At 38.2% G+C, this 20,170-nt stretch overlaps 1 protein-coding gene across 5 annotated transcripts in view; it reads left to right on the top strand.

Moving 5' to 3' along the window:
* PDE4D (phosphodiesterase 4D) overlaps positions 1 to 20,170 on the top strand; it is a 651,373-nt gene that overhangs the window by 493,007 nt on the left and 138,196 nt on the right. For all 5 annotated transcript variants that reach the window (XM_035310825.1, XM_035310824.1, XM_035310828.1 and 2 more), the window contains one exon: positions 19,880 to 20,071. In XM_035310825.1, the coding sequence (XP_035166716.1) occupies positions 19,880 to 20,071 (192 nt within the window). The remainder of the gene's footprint in view (positions 1 to 19,879; positions 20,072 to 20,170) is intronic.

The following is a 20,170-nucleotide window of genomic DNA, read 5'->3' as shown; positions in this document are numbered from 1 at the left end:
AAGTACTGATCCATGCTTTGTTAAAGTGTGGCTTGAAAGCAGTTTGTAGTGAGGCAGCTAGGCTGAAATGGACATTTAGGCAGATGTTCCTAATGCTTCCAAACAAATTTCAGATTTTCTTCATGTCTCCTTCACTTTTATATTGCTATAGTCTTAAAATGATACTGAATTTTGAAATTGAAATATATTATAATTATAAAATTATTTAATTTCCTAATTTTCTTTTTTCCCTTAACAGCTATTAAAACACCTGGATGTCAAACAATTCATGCAATACAATCTGCAGTTTCAAATAGACTCTGCTCAGGCAATTTCTGGCTTCTTGTTTATTTGAGCAAATCTGTTGGTTTAAATGGAAGAAACTCTATACTGTAAATGCAGCAAATGCTTATTTACAGCACCAGACAATTGGGTTTGGAATTCCTTTCCTTCCTGGCGTATATTCTGTCCCTTGTTCCTTTCTTTTCTAAGTTCCTTGGATTTATTTACCTCTAATATCCACTGGTTCACAATTTGTTTTATTATTATTATGTTTTTTAGATTCTGAAAAAGTCAATCTAGAACTGATGCTTTTCTTACAAAATGTGGCTGAAAAGAGGAATTTGGTGTATGTAAGAAACTATTGCGATTTGTTGCTTTTCATATTGAAAAACAATTAGGTTTCCCTGACTCCTTTTCGTTCTCTATTCTACAATATGCACCTCTGTACAAATCAGATAATGAGATAGTAGATATGTGCCTTTTGTGTGGTCAGGGAGAAAACATTCTGCTTGAGTCACTCTGGCTGTTTTTTGGCTTATGTCTGGTATAGTGATCATTTTGACTGTTTTGTCCACTAATTACTTAGTATCATATATCTACTTTTACATCACCTTTCATAATTTTCAGTTCTTTCCTTGTGCTTTAGTGAATAGACTAATGAAATCTGAAATACAGTATTCCTCCCTCAGTAGCATGCAACACAAGAAAAACTACACTATAAATAAACTGAAAAGAACAGTTTTGGTATTATTGCTCATTGTTCAGTGTCCATTTTGGCAGCTACTCCAGAAGTCTAGGAGACACTTACCATCCGAAGAGCTTATTACAGTTACCTTCTCCTCTTCTGTATTGTGAGTGTGTCCTGATTTCATACTGTTGTCTGTCTCAAGTTGCTAGAAGTTCAAAACATACTGATAAGCTTCACAAGAAAGAGAAGTCAGTGGTCTGGAACCTGAGGATAGTGAGTCTGTTTACCAGGCTGTTATCGCAGGATTTTACCAGAAAAAAATAAATAAATAAATAAAAATAAATAAAAAAATAAAAATAAAAAAATAGTAATAACAGACAACAAAACTTTTCATCTTCTAGAAGTTATAATTTTTTGGAAGACATGGTAGGACAACACATGGATCAAAGTCAGTGGTACCCCTGTATCAAAACTTGATGTACTGTAGATAGACAATTGCATAATTAATTGCTTTTTAAAAATTCAACCTATTCTGTGTTAGTTCTGAAGCAAACTATTCAGTTACCCTTCTTTTAATGAGCCTGAAAAAGCTGCTAGCTGGCTCAGCGATATTGAACCTGTGCCCTTTCCAGCCTAGTCTGCAGAAGTTTATTTTCTGATGTATCTCCTTGGAAATGCTTACTAAGCCAATGTGTGTTTTGGTCTTTGGTTTAATGTCTCTGTTATCTCACGAGTCACCTCAGCGCTGTCTGTTATGATTTCCATGTTATTAAGGAAAAACCCATGCTTGCCTATGTTTCAGTAGGACTGAAATGACCATTTGGGTCCAATGCCTTGTAGGGTCCAGGACATTTGAGAAAACATAAAAAGAACTGACTCAGTCGATACTGGCACAAGAACTGTTTTTATGCTTAGTAACGCTGTGATTAGTGACTTACTTACTGACATCTATTTTCCATTCCCTAAAGGCCAGAAATTTGAGCTGGAAAGATGTTAGGAAGCGTTCCTTGAACCTCTGGTAGTAGCAGTGGTGGCAGCCTTCATAAAATCTTAGCATTTGTGCTGACTTAAATACCACAATTGCCTATAAAAATGATTTACCTCTTATCACTGTGTTCCTCTTGGTACTATCCTGTTTATAATTTACATGCTTGCTGTTACAAACATGGCATATGAGGCCCTTCCAAAGGCAACTGACTTTCAGCTTTAGAGGTCTAAGTTTCCACTAAGTCCTTACACATATCAGCAGTTCTATCATTTGTCTTTGATTCATGGATACTGATTGCATTTACATTTTTGGCAAGCTGGGCATTTGCAGCTGTGAAGCAATGTATTTTTCTTCTTGGAATTTCCATTCTTGGAAAAAGCTGGAAATGAATAACTAGGAAAAGATGTTTTGTAAAGTAAGTTTTTAATCTTGTCCAAGCAGCTTCTCCATCTCAGAAATGCATTTTCCCCTGTTTCAGTAAAATGACCTTATGACTTTGTTGCTGATACTGTGCATTTGCAACTGTTGCAGTTATGCAATAGTAAAACATAAATTCATATTTATGCTATCAGTATCATTGCATGGTTCAAGATAGGTGGGAAGCTTCTGTTTATCTGTTTCTAGTTCTTCAGAACATTTTGATCACTCACCTAAAGTCAATCAATATCCTAACCAGTCATTATTTTCTTACTATCTTGCTGATACTAGAAATGAGAAGTCCAATATCATTCTTGTAACTGAAGGCAAAACACTGTAAATCTTTTATCATTAAGATTAGCCATCTGGTCTCTCTGCCTTCTCAAACCTGTTTCAGATAGCGGTCATGGTAATATTGGGGAATTTGCTTCAAAATTAGATGTTATTTTAACTGAAATATTCCTTGGCATTTAGAAATCCAGAATGACAAAATGAAGGGAAAAGTTATTTTCCAGTTCAAAATTGCTTGGAAGAGACTGTTGAAATACAATAATAACATAAAAATGTTAATAGTAAGTCCAATGTGGTTATTTTAACCATGGAAGAAGATCTATGGGCTGTCAGCTCTTGGGATTTACTTTTGCTTGTTGGCATATCTCTTTTCTTTATTCGTTTATGAAAAGTATTAGTAGACAGAATTTTCTTTGACAGACGTATTGATGGGTTTTCAGGATAAGGACCCTTTCTTGTATTTTTCCCCTCTCCACACACATCCAGTCCTTTCCATCTTTGACTGCTGCTTTTCCTGGGTGTGTGAATATTCTGTATTTGTATTGAATATTCTGTATTATGTTTTATCCTGATAATCCTGGTAAATAATAATTGTGAGAGCAGTATTCTGAACCTCTTTGCTGTTGTACTGTCTCTGTGCAGAGTAGAAGCAGTGTCTCATTTCAGACTTAACTCCTAGTAACGTCCTAGTCCAGGTACTAGACAAACCAACCAAAGAAGAAGTGTTATTGGACCAGGTGCCCACAGTGTGATGAACTCATTAAGGAGGTTAAGACTGGAGGCAGTCTGGGCTGCAGCAACCACTCCATTGTAGAGCTGGTGATCTGGAGGAGTTTGGGCCTGGTGAAGAGCAAAGTCAGGTCCCTGAACTTCCAAAGAGCAACCTTCTAGCCCAAAGCAAAAAATATGTATATATATATATATATATATATTACAATTATTTCTTTTCTTTTCTTTTCTTTTCTTTTCTTTTCTTTTCTTTTCTTTTCTTTTCTTTTTTTTTTTTTTTTGGTGAGGTTTTCTTTTTCACACTTTTTCCCATTTTTTTTACCACCATTCCCTCTGTTTGCTTCCAAGTACTACAGAAATACCCGATCTAACATCTTCTACTCCCTTATTAATGATGAGTCTTGCAAGTAAAAGTACCAAGACAAGTAAACATGCAAGTCTTTCTTTCAAATTCTTCCTATTCCTTCAAGTATTTCCTGTGAGTAAAATAGTTAAAACTAAATTTCTTCTCCAAATCCACTTCTGTTAGGTTCTTAGCAATGGTTTGGATATTTCCAGAGCCCTTCCTACTATTCCCAATGAAATTAATTTTAGCCCTTGAAATTTTATTTTTATTTTTTTAAAGGCCAGATCTCTTAGAACTGTACGAAGAATCCATTTTGCAGGTAGGGAAATGAAAGCACAGAAGGGGATAAAGTGATTCACTCAGGATGACTCATCTAGTGCAAGAAGTGTTTTTGTATCCTATTATCCTGCTTCAGTCCCACAAAAGAAAAGAACGAAACAAAGTATTTCCTGATAGCTTATAGAGGAAAATAGCAGGGCCCCTCCCTTGGCTGCTAGGAGGGCTCCACTTCTGCTTAAGGTTTGTCCTTAAGAGCCAAAGACTTTGTAAATTCTGCTCCAGAATCATAAGCTAGAGATGATGACTGTGCATGTATAATTGTGTCAGCTTAGGAGGGCATATAACGCCATGTGCACATCTGTGATGGGCTTACCAGAACTTTGGGCATGTAGATTTGGAATATTTCCTGAACAGAACTTCTTGAAAGACATTTTTTTTTTTTTGGCAAGATTATTAATTCTCCTGGGAACACTTCACAGGGTGAAATAACCTGATCACAGGAAAAAGTACTTGGAGACATATTTGAGGCATATTTTTCGAAAGGAAGAAACGTTATACTTTTTTTTTTTCTTTCTTTCTTTTTTTTTTTTTTTGGCTGAATCCACTGGGTATAGAAGCTGGCATTTCTCCTTCTCTGGCTGTTGCATTGCTCATTTTGTAATGTTTCCAGAGTAATATGATCATGTCCTTGGTGCCAGCAAGTATGGCATGCCCTGTCCCAATTTTAGTAATGACAATATCAAGAAAATAGGCTTTTGGAATCAAATAGCCAAGCAGATTTTTGTTTGTTTGTTTGTTCTCACAAAGTGAAATTAATCATTCACATTTTTTCTCAAAAACTGGAAATACCTTAATGGTAGATGTCTTTATGTGATTGACTTTTTTATATTATTATTATTATTATTATTTGCTTTTGACAATTTAAACACATAACCCTTTGGTATTAGTTGGAAGGCTTGTGGAGTCCCAAGATAGGTGAGGAAAGGCAACATGCTTTTCCTAATGGGGAGTGGCAGCAGCAGAAGCAGTTCCATCAGGGAATATGGTTAGTGGATAAGCACCTCTGTAAAAAACATCTGTTTCCCTCCCAGTTTCTTAATGTGAGCTGGAGTACAGAATTCATTCTCTGAAATTGGCTTACTTTTACATATAATTTTATAATTGATAGGAAAACCCTAAATTGTCCTTGGATATATTCATAGATTCATAGGAAGGTACATGGCAGACTGAGTTACAAATTTTAGTATTGGCATTGCTTTCTGAGGAGAATGCTAGAGTTTATTTTGCAACGTATAGTGATTTTTTTTTAATAGCTTTGGCTTATTGGATCACTCGCATTTAAATATATATATGAATATATGTATATATATATATATTCAGTTCCTATTTCAGCCCACTGAAAATCTGTTCCCAAATTTGTTTAATACTAGAAAAAAAATACCTTGTTTCATGTTAAGTGTGTAAGCTGACATTTTTACTACTGCATTCATTCCTCAAGAGAAAGACTCTTTTCTTTCATGAGACATGCTTAGCTGTGTGTGTGGCATCATGAAACTGTAGCAGTTTTGTTTTTTTTTTCTTGCTCCAAGTCAATTTGGGAATTGTTTTTCAGAACCTGTAGACTTCTGCTGATTCAGGTATTTTAGCAAATTAGAGTTGCTTAATATGTGTAGTAATTTTACACCACATAATGTTTCTATATTTTGTTAACAGTTAAAGCACTGTATTTAGAACTTTTGCTTTCTGATGCAATAGTTGTGCACAATAAGGATCTTACAGGAAGTGAAACCCCATATTCAAATATAGGGGTACAAGGGATTTAAGTGAGAAATATTACAATACTAGTCAATCATTAAGAGATTATGAATGAGATGTTCTAATGATCCTGAAGTCTGTAGAAGATGAGGTTAATCAAACTTGCATTGTAACCAAAATGAAATGCATATTTGTTCATATAGTTACTAACCATTAGAAAGCAAACCTGCAGCATGGCACTTGACGTCTGAAATCTCTGGTGGTCCACTGGTAGTAGCTGTTGATAATGTTACAGTAGGCCGGAAAAGAAAACTGGAGAAAAAAAAAATTAAAAAATGGTGTAGACAAGAGCTTAGAGATTAGGCCATGCAAGAAAACATCTCTCCAGCTATGTAGAAACATAAAGACTATAACCTTGTATGCATGTTATTATGGTTGAAAAATCAAGCAAAAGAGAAGGATATACCAACATCAGGATTGATTTAGGAATGTTTATTTATTCCTGTTGTGCATAAATACTCTGATAAAGATTTTACTTCCATGATTTCATTGTGGTTTTACTTCAAGTCCTCAGCATGGATGCAACTCTGTTAATGAGATATTCTGTATTATGTCCTAGGTTGCAGCTCATTATATGGTAACATGCTTTATTGACAACCTGTTGTTCAGCCTTACAGGGAAAGCAGTTAGTGTTTTCATTGGCTTTTCTATGGTGTTCATCAGTGTATCTTACTGCTTCTCAGGCATTATTGAATTAATTTGCATATCACACATGTAGTATGAGGAAGTGTTAACCTCCTTACTTAATATAAAGAGAATTGAAATGCAGAGATAAAAGTGAAAGTATTACCTAAAGTGTATGTCCAATAGGAGATGTCTAGGACTTCATTTCTTTGATTTTCTTGCATGTAATGACTCACATATTCAAAGCATAGTTTGCATGAAAGTGAGAGAGAACAGTCTAGGAGAGTATTCTGGGTGCGTATCACCTCTACTGGCTCATTCTTAGCCTCTTCCATTGTCATTCATTTTTGTCTACTACTGGAAACAGGACAATGCATCTGATGGATCTTTGATCTATCCAGTAGCTGCTGAGATATTCTGAATTCATTTGTGTTTGCAAGTGTTGATGCCATACAACTCAAGCAACAGCCTTTCAGAGCAGGTACCTCGTGACTGACAAATATGTCACGCATATGACACAATATATTGACCTATTCTCCATAAACACCAGTGATAGGACCCATGGGAATGGGGTGAAGCTGAGGCAGGGGAAGTTTAGACTAGATATCAGGAGGAGATTTTTCACTGAGAGGGTGGTTGCGCACTGGAACAGGCTCCCCAGTGAAGTAGTCACTGCACCAAGCCTGTATGAATTTAAGAAACGTTTGGACTGTGCACTAAGTCACATGGTCTAAATTTTTGGGTAGACCTGCGCGGTGTGAGGAGTTGGACTTGATGATCCTTATGGGTCCCTTCCAACTCAGAATATTCTATTATTCTATGTCGTTATTGATGTGATGAAGTTAGTGTGAGTGACTAGTTCAGTATCAAGTTCTCTGCAGCTTGGGCAAAGATTATTTCTCTTTCTTGATGATAAAAGCACTTTTTACCTTCCTCTAGTACTTTGCATCACTTAGTACCAACCTTATGCAGTGAATGAGACAAGAATCCCACTAACAGGGGCTTGTTACTCAGAGCCCTTTTTAGACCCTGAACAAGGCAAGAGTTTGTTAAAAAATATATATAGTATCACTTTTTTTATTACTATTTTTTACTTCTTTATATATATATATATACATACTTCTTTATATATATATATACATATATATATATATATATATAATGTAGAAATATGAGATGAATGAGTTAAGGTTGGCCTAAGCTTATAAATTTTTGAAATCTATGAAGATGTTCACAGAATCAGAAACAAAAATAAATAAAGAGATGCAGACACCTGGCTCAATTCCATATTGATTCCATATCTCTGCTGAAAAATATGAGTAACTAAAATATCTTACAAAACAAGTTCCAGATTTTTTAAAATATAATATATATATATAAATTAATAATTAAAACAAAAAGTGAAAGGAAGGAAAATTTCAGCACTACTGGATCTAATTTAGTAAGGAACAAGGGTAAAAAGAAAACAGAGCCTTATTATAATGCAGCCTATCTGGTAGTCCTCTTAAGTAATATTATTATTCATTATAAATAAAGTAATATTACATTAAAATAGCATAATAAAAATTAAGAAGAATAAGCCAAAAATGATCCATTATTGTAAATTATAATTTGTTTTGGACTAGTGATGAGAATTACCTTTGTGTTGTATTAGGTGAATTTTCTCAAGGTCTACTGTCAGCCTTTAAAAGTCTAAATCATATACAATATGAGCACATACACTCAAGATATTGCAGCCTTGGCATCCTTCCACATCAAACTCCTGACCTTTTTGTTTCCCTTTAAAGGTTGTTGCTTGTACGTGGCAAAGCTGTGGCCAAGATTTCCAAGCCCAAATCATGAAGTGGACCTTGATACATTTAGTAGAATTCTAGGGAAGTGACATCCACTAACAAGTTAGCAAATTTGGTAAACTTAAAAGACAATGTAAAAATCAAATAGACAATAAAAAAAATTCTACACCACAAACAAACAGCCAATATGTAAAGAACATAAGTGGAAAGGGTTTCAAAGAAGCAATTTTAAAAAAAAAAAAAAAGGCAACATGCAAAAACATTAGAGGTCTGAAGCTCTTTGGAATACCTTTGGAATTTAAGCCAAAATTTTACAGCAGTGTGAGAAAAAGATTGTTGCTTGTCAATAAAATTACATATCCTTTTCATAGTCCTTTCATTGGTATAGAGAATCTAGAGCAACACTGGGAGACACTGTCTTGACCTGAAGAGACAACAGTGGTTTCTTATCCAGCTGCCTCCTATCCACTCCGTTTTGAAGATGGACTTGTGTTCTTGTAGTTGTCTATGTGTGCATGTTGTACTGGTAAAGCAAATCATCTAACCTATGGGAATGATACAGTGTGTGTGTGTGTATTTATATATATATACATATATACATAACTCAAATGGGCTATTCTTTTCTATTTGGTACTTTCTGTCCACAGCCCTCATCCATTCTCTGGAAGAGACATTTTCTGAGCACAGGTTAACTTGAGCTCAGTTGTTCTAAAGACTTAGTAATTATGAGCTGGGTGATGCTGAGGGACGTGACCTTTTGTCATGAAGGTTGTACTTTCCTCTCCTCTGGAACCTCTATCTGTAGGGTATTCTCTAGGAACTGAGAAGAGTGAGGAACAACTGCAGCATCTTTCTCCAGTCATCTTCTGTCTAGGGTACTCTTTTCCAGAGATCCCTGACCCTAAGCACAGGGTACATGTAACTGTGACCTCACTGAGTATTGTCATTGTGGCTCTACATGAAGGTTTTCTGGAAGTTTTTTCAGGAAGTTTCCAGATTCTTGGTAGTGTTAGCCCTGTGGAAAATTTGTATCTATTGTCTGGATTCACTGTGCTCTCAGCAATACTGCAGGATATTGACTTAAATATTATATTTATGAGGAACTGCCTCTTCTCATATGTACTTCTCATATGTGCAGGAGCTGGCAGGGCTCATTGAGAGGGCTTTAAACTAGGTAAGAAGGGGGGCAGGGATGAAACAAAGCTTGTTGGAGGTGTGCCAGGGGGAAGAGTTGCAAGGCTGGGGGAGAAGGCAAAGGCCCAGCTGAAGTGCATTTACACTAATGCACGCAGCATGGGCAACAAGCAGGAGGAGCTGGAAGCCATTGTGCAGCACTCAAGCTATGACTTGGTTGCCATCACGGAAACGTGGGACCACTCTCATGACTGGAGTGCTGCAATGTCTGGCTATAGGCTCTTCAGAAGGGACAGGCAGCATGGAAGGGGTGGTGGAGTGGCTCTCTGTATTAGAGAGTGTTTTGACGTCGTCGAACTTGAGGCTGGGAATGACAAGGTGGAGTCGCTATGGGTTAGGATCAGCGGAAAGGCCAACAAGGAAAGCAACCTGATGAGGGTCTGTTATAGACCGCCAAACCAGGATGAGGGGACGGATGGGGAGTTCTACAGGCAGCTGGCAGAAGTTGCAAAATCGTCAGAGCTTGTTCTTGTGGGGGACTTTAACTTCCCAGACATATCCTGGAAGCACAACACAGCCCAGAGAAAGCAGTCCAGGAGGTTTCTGGAGAGCGTGGAAGATAACTTCCTGACGCAGCTGGTTGGCGAGCCTACCGGGGAGGTGCCCCGCTAGACCTTCTGTTCACTAACAGAGAAGGACTGGTGGGAGATGTGCTGGTTGGGGGCTGTCTTGGGCAGAGTAACCACAAAATGGTAGAGTTCTCGATACTTGGTGAAGTCAGGAAAGGGATCAGTAAAACCTCTGTCTTGGACTTCCGGAGGGCTGACTTTCAGCTGTTCAAGACACTGGTTGGCAGAGTCCCTTGGGAGGCGGTTCTGAAAGACAGAGGAGCCCAGGAGGGCTGGACACTCTTCAAGAAAGAAATCTTAATGGCTCAGGAGCAGTCTGTCCCCACGTGCCCAAAGACAAGCCGACGCGGAAGAAGACCGGCCTGGCTGAGCAGAGAGCTGTGGCTCGAGCTTAGGAGAAAAAAGAGGGTTTATAATCTTTGGAAAAGAGGGCGGGCCACTCAGGGGGACTACAAGGATGCTGCGAGGCGGTGCAGGGACAAAATCAGAAAGGCCAAAGCTCATCTGGAGCTCAATCTGGCTACTGCTGTTAAAGACAAAAAAAATGTTTTTATAAATACATCAATACCAAAAGGAGGACTAAGGAGAATCTCCACCCTTTACTGGATGCGGGGGGAAACTTAATAACCAGAGATGAGGAAAAAGCTGAGGTGCTTAACGCCTTCTTTGCCTCAGTCTTTAACAGCAAAACCAGTTGTTCTCTGGACGCCCAGTACCCTGAGCTGGTGGAAGGGGATGGGAAGCAGAATGTGGCCCCCGCGATCCACGAGGAAATGGTTGGCGACCTGCTACAGCATTTGGATGTACGCAAGTCGATGGGGCTGGATGGGATCCACCCGAGGGTACTGAGAGAACTGGTGGAGGAGCTGGCCAAGCCACTATCCATCATTTATCGGCAGTCCTGGCTATCGGGGGAGGTCCCACTCGACTGGCAGCTAGCAAACGTGACGCCCATCTACAAGAAGGGCCGGAGGGCAGACCCGGGGAACTATAGGCCTGTTAGTTTAACATCAGTGCCAGGGAAGCTCATGGAGCAGATTATCTTGGGTGTCATCATGCGGCAGTTGCAGGGCAAGCAGGCGATCAGGCCCAGTCAGCATGGGTTTATGCTGATGGGTCCTGCTTGATGAACCTGATCTCCTTCTATGACAAGGTGACATGCTTAGTGGATGAGGGAAAGGCTGTGGACGTGGTCTACCTTGACTTCAGTAAGGCATTTGACACCGTCCCCCACAGCATTCTCCTCAGGAAACTGGCTGCTCATGGCTTGGACCGGTGCACACTTCATTGGGTTAAGAGCTGGCTGGATGGCCGGGCCCAGAGAGTCATGGTGAATGGAGTCAAATCCAGTTGGAGGCCGGTCACTAGTGGAGTCCCCCAGGGCTCGTTACTGGGGCCAGTCCTCTTTAACATCTTCATTGATGATCTGGTTGAGGGGATCGAGTGCACCCTCACTCAGCAAGTTTGCAGACGACACCAAGTTAGGTGCGTGTGTCGATCTGCTTGAGGGTAGGAAGGCTCTGCAGGAGGATCTGGACAGGCTGGCCCGATGGGCCGAGGCCAATGGTATGAAGTTCAACAAGGCCAAGTGCCGGGTTCTGCACCTGGGGCACAACAACCCCAAACAGAGCTACAGGCTGGGAGATGTGTGATTAGAAAGCTGCCTGGCAGAGAAGGACCTGGGAGTATTGGTTGACAGTTGGCTGAATATGAGCCAGCAGTGTGCTCAGGTGGCCAAGAAGGCCAGCAGCATCATGACTTGCATTAGAAACAGCGTGGCCAGCAGGTCCAGGGAAGTGATTGTCCCCCTGTACTCGGTTCTGGTGAGGCCGCACCTCGAGTACTGCGTTCAGTTTTGGGCCCCTCGCTACAAGAAGGACATGGAGGTGCTCGAGCGAGTCCAGAGAAGGGCTACGAAGCTGGTGAAGGGTCTGGAGAACAAGTCTTACGAGGAGCGGCTGAGGGAGCTGGGACTGTTTAGCCTGGAGAAAAGTAGGCTCAGGGGCGACCTTATTGCACTCTACAGGCACCTGAAAGGAGGCTGTAGCGTGGTGGGGGTTGGTCTATTCTCCCACGTGCCTGGTGACAGGACGAGGGGGAATGGGCTAAAGTTGCTCCAGGGAAGGTTTAGGTTGGATCTTAGGAAGAACTTCTTTACTGAACAGGTTGTTAGTCAGTGGAATAGGCTGCCCAGGGAAGTGGTTGAGTCACCATCCCTGGAGGTCTTTAAAAGACGTTTAGATGTAGAGCTTAGGGATATGGTTTAGTGGAAGATTTGTTAGCGTTAGGTCAGAGGTTGGACTCAGTGATCTTGGAGGTCTCTTCGAACCTAGACTATTCTGTGATTCTGTGATTCTTTTATCACAGAACTAACTGAGGAAAAACGTAAAAGCAATTTGGCTTATTCTCATAATGACATCTGACTGAATTCACTGAAACAGGGCTGAGCACTTCCAGTGCATTGGATTTTGCTTTGCTGGCAGCTTCCTGCTTCTCAACCATAACATTACATCCTTGTTTATATTCCAGGTTTTCCTGAAGGAAAAGCTTTCCACTAATATCTTAGGGGAACTGCATTTTAGGATTAGTCAATAAGCTTACTGGATGGTTTTCATGTTCTAATAAATTGCTAGATTGATATTTTGAAATACTCTAAGATTTCATTCCAATACATTTGAATTAGAGAAAATTAATAACAATGGGAAATGCATTAAATACATGCCATATTCTCACACCCAGTGCAGGTCGATTTTGTATCCCAGTGTCCAAATTTGCCTTAGAAAGTAGAGCTGCAGAAAAAGAAGTGGGGATAGTTGGATGGATCAAAACTCAGTTAAAAAAAATAAAAATAAAAATAAAAGAGTTTTTGAACACTTCTTGAAGAAATTAGGTGAAGTGATTTTTTAAAACATGTTTGAAGGCATTTTAATATGTACAGCCTGGAGAAAAGGTATCTTAAGGAAAATAAGAGCAGACATAAATAAGGAATGGTTTAAGTGAATAGTGATGGTAGACTGTAAATTAAACAATGACAATAATATAGTGGAAAACCATCAGTCCTGCTGATACTTCACTTCTAGGGTTAAGTAGATAGTTTTTATTATTATTGTTATTATTTATTTTATTTTTTATTAGCTTTCATTACCTCAGATTATCCTGAAAGAATTCTGATTCTTCAGTATACTCTGTAAATTTCCTAATTCAGACCTTGTCCACCAGAAGCCTTGGGGAAAAGTGTTAATGTGTTGGTGGCCTTTTTTTATTGTCTATAAAGTGGGGAGATGATCTAGTAGGATTACTATATAGAAAAAAAAAATACATAATACATAGCAACTTAAAGCAAATTTAAGCCTAAACAATTCCCCACATATCTTGGAAATTATGTTACAGACCTAAAGACTTGTGTGCCAAATATGCAGAGCACTGGTGTATAATTAAGTATAATGATGTGACTTTATGAGAAATAAGGCTTGAATTCAGTATCATAACACCATTCTAAGCAAAGTCCCCCCAGATAAGAAATAGTCATTACAGGAAAATCCTTGGTTGGAAACGTCATAACAGAACATAAAACAGTTTCTTTAGAGAGCTTGACTACATTTCCTAAGTATCTTTTGCTAGAAAATCGTGAGATGGAAACTTGAACAGATAGTTGGAGTTCCTTTACTACTATGTTTGAGTAGACTAATTCTTATAAATCTTTTTGCTTCAGTGTATCTTTTGTCCAACATGTGTTCTATCAGCCTTTTCTCTGGGCTTTTAATATTAGCATTAAACCTTGTTACACAATAATTAATTTCCCAAAACAGGTATGCCAAGAGAAAAAGGCAAGTCCTGCTACTGAAAGGAAATTTCATGAAGTGATACATTTTCTTGTTTTGCTTACAGTCTTGATACTGGAAAATCTATCCACGGTGAATCTAAAAATGGAGCTAATCATAGGGCTTGCTTGCTGAATCACTTAACTGGAAATTCAAAGCCACAAGTAGGTAGTTGGCTTGAATTCTCAAATCTACAGTGGTAAAAGAAAATTCCGATGTAGATCATATGTTCCATTTATATAATTTGCTTACAACTCACTAACCATATATGCAAGTGACAAAGGTAAAAGTTTTTGTTAACATTGCTACAAAGAAAATAAAATTTAAATCATTTATAATATTTTTTTTCCATCAACTGTGGAGTGGTGATACATTATTTCTTCTAAACTGTCAGCATAAGTATTTCTCTCCCTTCCCTCACTCTTCCACCCCCCAGCCCTTTCCTCAAGTCTTTAGTTTTTATTGGTGTGGGGAGAAGAGAGAAAGAAAAGTAGGAAGTGAAAAACAAATACGATCTCTCCTGCACCACTGTCAGATAGGAAATGTTTTGAAAACTCCTGGACAGAGAATTAATATAAGAAATGAACTCCAGACCTGCCATTCAGTTATATAAGTACACAGATTTTTTTTAATTATTATTATTAAACATCTACAATCTAGCTGGAGCCTATGTCAGGGGATAACAACTAACAACTTGTCTGTTTTGGATGAAGAAAATACTACATTTTCTTCATTATTAAATTCTGGATAACTATGTCTGGCAACAAAGGAGACACTTCAGTTAGCTGTTGTCTCAATTTAATGCTTAGTTTATTAATAAGAAATAAAAAGGCCCAAGAGAAATCATAACGACATAATCAAAGTGTTTCCCAGTCTAATTAATTAATATAAAATGTGTCTAAAATCAATATTTCTCAAAGAAATTATAATATTAATTTGGCATATTAGCAAATCTTTTGACATACAGTTAATTCAATGAATACTGTGAATGTATTTTGTCTATAAGCTAAAGCAGAATTTAACTCCATAAAATATAATAAATTAAAATTCAGTTCTTAACAGATAGTCTCTGTTCCAGAAGAAGGGCCTTATGAGTTCATCTGCATTTATTCCTTGAACTGCCTTTTCTGACTAAGAGCTGTAAAATTAATATAATAGAACCAGTGTCTACCTTACCCAAAATGCTTTCTAATGACAATATTTCAAGAATCTTTGTGCATTATTTTTTTTTTTTTTAAGAATTGGGTCAAAGTAGTTGGCGTGATTTCCACAGTTGCTGAAATAGTCTGTCCTGATAAAATAAACCATAGCCAATTAAAATAAATCCATCACATCTAAGAACAAAAGTTTAAACTGCCCTGTTTTGATTTGGGACACATAAATCTCCAGGATACACAATAACTAATGTATACAAGGTCTAAGAACACACTACGCCTGTCATATCCTGTCTTACACAGCCTTTCCCCACCCAGGGCTTTTGTACTGAACTACACTAGAAAAGGGTTCACTGTGGGCTTTCTCTGCCACTGTTCACTATGAGGGCTGTCCAGGTGAGATGCCTCAGCTGGCATCTCTGCCAGGTTTTCTCAGCCCAAGGAATAATCCAAGTTACAAATTCGGTTTCTGCATTTGAGTGGATCATCTGATCCTCCCCTTTCTCTAGTATCCACAGATTGCCATGTGTGGGCTTCTGGCCTGAGGCAGAAGCTGTAAATAACTTGCTCTCTTCTTGGAGATGTAAAGAAAGATTTATTACCTTGCTTTTGCTCGAAATGAGACTGCCCAAAGGCATTTGCTACAGGGCAGTTTTTCTGTGATAGCTTCAGTGAATTACCGCTTCTATGCATTTGTTCTGGTGGTGGGATTTTGCTTCCAAGTGAAAATATAGGACAGGACATTTGGGAACTGAGTAAATTGAAATGGATAGGTAGGTCATTGAGCAGGTCGGTGTTTAGAGAAATTGCTTTGCACCAGAACAATAGATTTTTGTGTCAGGAGAAGAAGAAACTATTTCTTCATGTCTTGCTTGGCCCTATCATGTTTCAAGATGGCTTTGAAAGGTAAGATGTCCCTAGAAGATCAATTATTTTGGATCCCATTTCTTTCCCTCACGATCGTTTCCAAGGCAGGAGAGGCTGAAGGTAAATAGAGACTTAATTAGGAGTGCAATTTGTATTTTTACCAAGTCTTGTAAATTCTTCATTTGGGGGTAGAAATTGTTTTATTCTCTCTTTTACTATTGCTAACTTCTCTGCAAAAGTTCAAACAATAAAAACAGAACTGCAGTAAAATATATTAAGTTGCTAAGCTCTCAGTAATAAGGAAGAGCAGCATGAATGTTTTTCTATGCATCCTCAATTATGAGCTCTTGTGCATATTCATGATGATACTATTACTTTTTATGTAGCAATATTTTGTACACAGATCTTCTCCTTTTTTCCTTTTAGCAGCCTTGCAGAGAGTAGCAGAGAGTCTTTTAAGGACTTGAAAGGAAGTCCACAGAGGGTTTATTTCACCATGTAAGGAAACTGTGCAGTTGCTAACACTGAAGTAGTGCTTATCTAGGATAAGATGTCTAGGATTCTGAGCCTTTATAACCCAAAGATTCCCAGTACTGCCTGAAGCAAATCATCAATAATTTCCCTAAAGGTTGCTTATGATGTTAGGACTTCTTTTCCTTTTGGGAGCACAGGGAAAATCAGCCATGAATGCTTACAAATTGCTCAAGAGAGTTTACCACCTCTGTACAGAGCCTGGGTGATGCACAGTGGGCAAAACATGCAAGCACAATGAATAGCCAAAAAAGGGGAAAAAAAAAAAAAAAAAAAAAAAAAAAAAAAAGACTAATCTTTCATCTCATGTCTTGTTTGCTATCACTGAATAAGGGAGATTTAAGGATAAACAGTATCCAGTATGTCATAAAATATTTTGTGGAAATGCACATACAAAAGCTGCTGAATCAGCGCTGACTTTTCACAGCTTTGGTATCTCTGGAGTTGCAGTAAAGCTCTTTGAATGTAGAAGTTTCTGTAATGCATTCTGTGCCAGATGCTCCCGTCAGAAAAAAAAAATAAAACAAAACAAACAAACAAACAAACAAAAAAACCACATCTCTACAAATGTCATGCAAAGTGCCCGAAGCTGACTGCAGATCAACGATGGAAACACCTGTCTTTAAATGGGCACTTTCTGCCTGTGAAAAGGTGGCAAAACTTCTGGCAACTTCATTAACAATTTCCATGCTCCTTCTTCCTTTAAAAGGAGTCCCCTCCACCAAAAGTGCAAGGAGGCAGATGAGCATGCTAGAGAGAGAATAACTTTTGAGTTGTCACTGAAAGTGCACTTTTTAAAAATTCACAGCATATTCTCACTGCACTTTAAAACATAACAGGAGCAGAAAGATAAATATGAAGCAGCCACAGCTGATTTTCTGCAATTTCTGCCCAGGCAAACTAGAGAGTTTGTCCATTTTTTACTTTTTTTTTTTTTTTAAGAAAAAAAAATGCATGTGTGCAGAAAGAAAAACCATTTATGTATGAGACTTCAGTTCCCTGTTCTAATTCTCTCTTCATTTGATTCAGCTCCATTTCTTGCAAAGACTCATGATTCAGCCACAGCAACATTTGATTTTCAGTGTACTAAGCCATTCTATATCTAAAATCAATCTAAATATTTCATTTAGATTTCTATAACCTTTTATGTCTGAAAGTTTTAGCACATCTCAATAAGTAAAAACTCAACAAGACACAACTACAGTAGCATTTGAGAAACTTGTTATACAAATGTGTTTGTGGTACGCTTGTGTTTTATTTACACTCTATCTTTTGCTGTAGTACTGAACTTTTTTTTTTCTTTTTCTTTTTTTTTTCTTTTTTCTTTATTGGTATTTAAGTAAAAGACATTTTGGTTGAGTGATATAAGCCAGATCCTAGCTGGTACATCTGAATCCATTTCTTTACTTTTGACACCCATCTAGTGGACACAATACAGTAGCACAGGATAAAGTTCCTATCACAATATTTACGTGCAAGTCTTGTACATGCTGTTATCTGGTGGTGCAAGCCACAGAGCCTCTCAACATCTCTCAAAATCTCTGTGATTTTATCTAATAGACTTCTAAATTTTGTTATGGTCAGTATTTTATGACCTGACAGTTTAGTCATTCACAGAGGCCTGCCTTGATGTTTGACTAGGAAAAATAAGATTGCTAATAGAATATTCATGTGTACAGATCTGAGTGAGGAAAACAGAAACAAATCTGCCAACAAAACTGTATGTTCCTTTACTCCAATAAAATCTAACCGTTTTTCAGTTGAATAATTAAATAGAAAATCAATTTGATAGACACTTCTTATTTAATATTTTTCTGCTGAGACAGATTTACATTTAACTTCATTTATTTCCATCCCACTTTTAACTTTTAACTTTTGCTTTAGAGCTTTTCCGCTTATATATGTATTTGAAATGACATTGCCATTAGTCTTGCCATTGCAAGTTAATCTTACTGTGTACAGGAGAAAAGGAAACTTTGCTGCTGCTGACACTGCAACCTCAGTTAGGTGGCAGATGGAAGCAAGAAGCAAGCTAGTATAGAGAGTAGCTGTGACACTGCTGTGCCAGGCTGAAGTCTAATCAATGGCTGACATGTACTGTCATTAGACATAAATGAAAATGGTGTATGTCCTTCATGTGAACACTGTTTTCAAAAGGTCTATTTTAGATGCATTTGTTATAAATGCATACTAACACTTATTGATACTTAAAAAGTCATGTGATAGATCCTCTGTTCACCCCCCATTCCTATGTGCTCCAGCAGTATTATTTAAGTTCCTGTTAGTATGGTTAGTAGTTACAAACCAAGGTCTTACACACACCTTTTCTTCTATGATGTAAAACTAAAACGGATCATCAGTTTTAGAGACTCAAACAACCAGGAAAACAGAAGTCCTCTTCCACTTCTGGGTGGAAGTCCTCTTCCAATTCTACATGCTCCACCCTATCAGATGCAGGCATAAATTTGCTAATCTACACATTTGTGACCTCTAGATGGCATACCACAACACCTGCAATCTAGAATCTGAGCTGTGTGCTCCAAGTAGACACGCTACGGTACCAGACACAGAGATCAGGCTGCTAAGCAACATAGGTTGCCATGAGCACATCATCCAGACTACTCACCCTGCACTGGTTTCTAATTGATTGCAGAGTCCCACTTAAGGTCTTTGTACTATTTTCAAAGACCTTTTCAGAACTGTCACGGACTGTGTGAAAGAGCATCTTTCTCTCTCTCTTTCTTTTCCCCTGATATCTCTCTATCTCCCTTCAACCCCTCATGACAGCAGTGCTCCCTAGGAGTGGCAAAATTGTTTACCACTCATGCTACCAAACACAATAACTAGAAGTGCTGCATCAAAACTGTAAAGTTCAAAGACGTAAGACAAAAATGGCTGAAAATGGCCACTATACTTGGCAGTGGGTGTAAAGGTCATTTTTTTTCAATCCAGTTGTAAAGGGTCCGACTAATGTATACAAACATGCCAAAGAATGTCCATACACATTAATCCCACTCCAGTGCTTGGTTTGCTGAGAAAAGCCAAAACACCTTCTTGAAGTGTTTGGGTAGTAATGACTTGAGTGATGGGTACTCTATAACAAATGAGCACTGTTCTGCTTTCCAGTGGGAGTCAGGGTAATGAGTGTCCAGCTCAGGAAAAATGGTGCATGAGGAATAAAATAATGCATCATCATGTTTCTTCAGGTATTGAGCTCATGAGTTCTCAGCATGCAAAGAAGCATATAGCTTCCTATGTTCCTAATAGTGGTTTCCATTTTTTCCTCTACCAAATTTATATTCCTTCAGACTTACTCTTTTTGGTTATAAGCAATTGTAAAGTTTATTTCTTATGTGCCTTGGATTTGCCTTAGCAGTGGAATTGACCAGGTCATGATTTCCCCATAATTATATAGAAGAAAATGTCTAGTGATGACTTTGCCAGAAGAGTGTTCATTATTTTCAAAACTCCTGTGTCAATGGCATAAACCTTTTTCTCCTTTCTTTTTGCAGTTTTGATGTAGACAATGGTACATCATCAGGACGAAGTCCCTTGGATCCCATGACAAGTCCTGGATCAGGGCTAATTCTTCAGGCAAATTTTGTCCACAGTCAACGAAGGGAGTCTTTCCTTTATCGGTCAGACAGCGACTATGACCTTTCTCCAAAGTCCATGTCTAGGAACTCCTCCATTGCTAGTGATATGTAAGTGCATTATAAAATACTATGGTTTTGTGAAAGTAAGGATATCATGGGTTTCATGTTTTTATGCACTGTATTAGCTTTGACAGAATATTAAAGACA

This window comes from Oxyura jamaicensis, chromosome Z, assembly GCF_011077185.1.
Source record: "Oxyura jamaicensis isolate SHBP4307 breed ruddy duck chromosome Z, BPBGC_Ojam_1.0, whole genome shotgun sequence".
In the NCBI taxonomy this organism is placed as follows: Eukaryota; Metazoa; Chordata; class Aves; order Anseriformes; family Anatidae; genus Oxyura; species Oxyura jamaicensis.
This window is presented reverse-complemented; position numbering and strand designations above follow the sequence as displayed.